General features: G+C 27.4%; 1 protein-coding gene across 1 annotated transcript; it reads left to right on the top strand.

Annotated features, from left to right (window-relative positions):
* Positions 1-402: 402 nt before the first annotated feature.
* Positions 403-2245, top strand: LOC107028882 (transcription factor MYB7-like). The gene is made up of 2 exons (XM_015230122.2): positions 403-594; positions 1301-2245. The coding sequence occupies exons 1-2, from the start codon at positions 462-464 to the stop codon at positions 2125-2127; spliced, it is 960 nt and encodes a 319-aa protein (XP_015085608.1). The 5' UTR covers positions 403-461; the 3' UTR covers positions 2128-2245.
* Positions 2246-2846: the final 601 nt, after the last annotated feature.

The raw sequence follows: 2846 nt of genomic DNA, 5'->3' as shown, positions 1-2846 counted from the left end.
CACGTAGTATATTTAAGGCCACAAAATTAAATTACAATTTTATACATTTCACATAATTTTAATTTAGGACCACAAAATTTAAAAATTCTTCTATATTTTCTTAAATTTCGTACCAAATTAAACCAGATCATTGTTTTTAAAACGAGAAAAATAATATTTAACAAAGTTTTAGTAAATTTTAACTTTATAATATCGAAAATACTGAATTCAACTCAACTACTGTTTATATATTTTATTTAAGTAGCATGCGGAGCAAAGAAGACCACTAATACTACTTGGATTTAAAACTTTTTAAAAGAAAGGAAAAACTAAATAAATGCATTAAATGTCTATTGTTTTTAAGTCCTACACTTTTTTGTCTCTAGGTATTTCTTATCTCATTATATATATATTGAGATGTTGTATTTTATTTTTGTCCAAATAAAAGTATTTTTATAATATTATATAGTGAGCAAAAAGAAATGGGGAGAGCACCATGTTGTGCTAAAGAGGGGCTTCGTAAAGGTCCATGGTCTACAAAAGAAGACTTATTACTTACTAATTATATTAAGGAAAATGGTGAAGGCCAATGGAGAAACTTGCCCAATAAAGCTGGTATGCATTTGCACTTCGAGTTTTATGTTGATCGGATTCTTCAAAAATGTTATCGTATTTATGTTAGATTTTCAGAAATATACTATTTTTGAAAGATTTGAAACGTATTTGTTGATATCCTTAAAAGAGTTGGAATAGTATAGTTCATATTTATGTTTTGAGTTTATTAGTTTCTAGAATTTTGTTGGACTCTTAAATACTCATATATGGGGATATTATGGACTTTTGGTCAAGCTCAATTCACATTGATAAGAATATTTGTTTAATGTTTGTTATATTTTTTTTTTTTTGGTGAAAGCCATTTAAAGAATGACTTTTTTTGTTTTAATCGAAATAAGGAAAATGACTTCTTTCATTTATTAAACATTCTTCATTTAAACTTCATATTATTTATTGCTATTAATAATTATTAATTATTATTAATGATAATATTTATTACTTTAAATTTTAGTTGTAACACTCAAATTTACTAATAGTAATTTTAACTTTTAATATATATATATTTTTTTCAAAAAGTATTTGAATTTCTACTCATGCCACCTGTCAAACACGAAAATTTTAAATTTATGAATTTTAAGTTCTAGTAAAAATAGCTTATTGAGCTCTAACACAAATATAATATCTATCCAAAGCTACTAAGTTATGTCGTACTATATGTATCTCATGTAATATTTTTATATAATTAGTATCGTGTTGAATTTTTTAGGGCTACTTAGATGTGGAAAGAGTTGTAGGCTAAGGTGGATGAATTATCTAAGGCCGGGAATCAAGAGAGGAAATTTCAGCCAAGATGAAGAAGATCTTATAATAAGGCTTCATTCACTTTTGGGCAATCGTTGGTCACTCATAGCTGGTCGATTACCTGGTCGAACCGACAATGAAATCAAGAATTACTGGAACACTCATGTCATTAAAAAGCTCAAAATTGCTGGAATTCAGCCCAAACTCCACAAAGTGCACAAAGTTTCCCCAAAAAAAGAGCCCAAGAAAAAGCCCAAAACAGAAAATCCAAGAAAAAAACAAGACAAAAAGAAGAAAAATAATAAGAAAAAAGACCAATCTTTAGACACCCCTCAAGTTGTGTTTGTCCCAAAGCCAATTAGAATTTCTTGTGGACTTTTAAGGAATTCTAGTGTTGAAGATGTTGCATTATTGAGCACTTCATCCTCACCTAAAATGTTGCCGCAAACGAGTCAGGTTCTTAAAAAATGCACTATCTCTGAAGGATCTGACATACACCTATCTGCATTTTTGAAAAGCTCGAGCAACATAGTTTCGCCCTCAGATAGTTACGAAGAAGGTGATAATAACAACAAGAAGATTAATGTTATTACCAATGATGATGAGAATGTTGAGGGTAAAATAAAAGAGGTTTCTTTTATGCCTTTTGCTTCAAATTTGTTGTTTGATGAAGTACTACTAGATGGATTTTGTGATCTTTCAAATGAAAGCATGCTGGAGAAGGTTTATGAAGAATATCTTCAACTTATTTCTGAAAAATGTTACAATCAAGATGCTCCAATGTTGATGTAGTATAGTGATCTAGCTAGTGCAAGTATTTAGTGTTCAAAATATATTACTTCTATTTTTGTAGTCATTGTAAAAATATATGACATGTTTCACTTTATGTGACATTTTCGTGTTTGATCAAGAGTCAATATTTTGATTGTACTTTTTATCTAACTTCTAGTTATATAATTTTATTTTCATCATATATATATATTTATTGATGATTGAATTTTAATGATAATTCTAAAAGTTCCCTTGTGATTATTTTGTTTTTTTTGCATCCAAATGAAGTAACCTACAATAATTGAATTTGAGGTTCACTCAACCAAAAATGTATCCTTCCTAGTTATAGATTTAGAATTGTACATGAAATAGACTCAACAAAGAGTTAAAAAGGGAAATTCCTTATAGAAGAATATTCTTATAATATTAAGAGAAAATGACTATATATATTGACTAGCTAGGTTGGAAGTGGTAAAGCTTTATTGTATAGTAAGGGGGTCCTTCATAAATAATACTTTCTTTGTTTCAATTCACGTAACATAATTTGAATTGAAATAATTTTAAAAATACTGATACACTTTTAAAACTTATGATGTAAAATAAATCATTACATCTATTTGGCTATAAAATTTTTGAAACTTGTGATGATAAAAAAAATATGTTAAAAGTTTTCGAAATCAAAAATATGTTAATCTTTATAAATAAAAAAAAGTATGTTGCAAACAGTGAAATAGCTATAT

The sequence above is a fragment of the Solanum pennellii genome, chromosome 8 (genome assembly GCF_001406875.1).
Source record: "Solanum pennellii chromosome 8, SPENNV200".
NCBI lineage: Eukaryota > Viridiplantae > Streptophyta > Magnoliopsida > Solanales > Solanaceae > Solanum > Solanum pennellii.
This window is presented reverse-complemented; position numbering and strand designations above follow the sequence as displayed.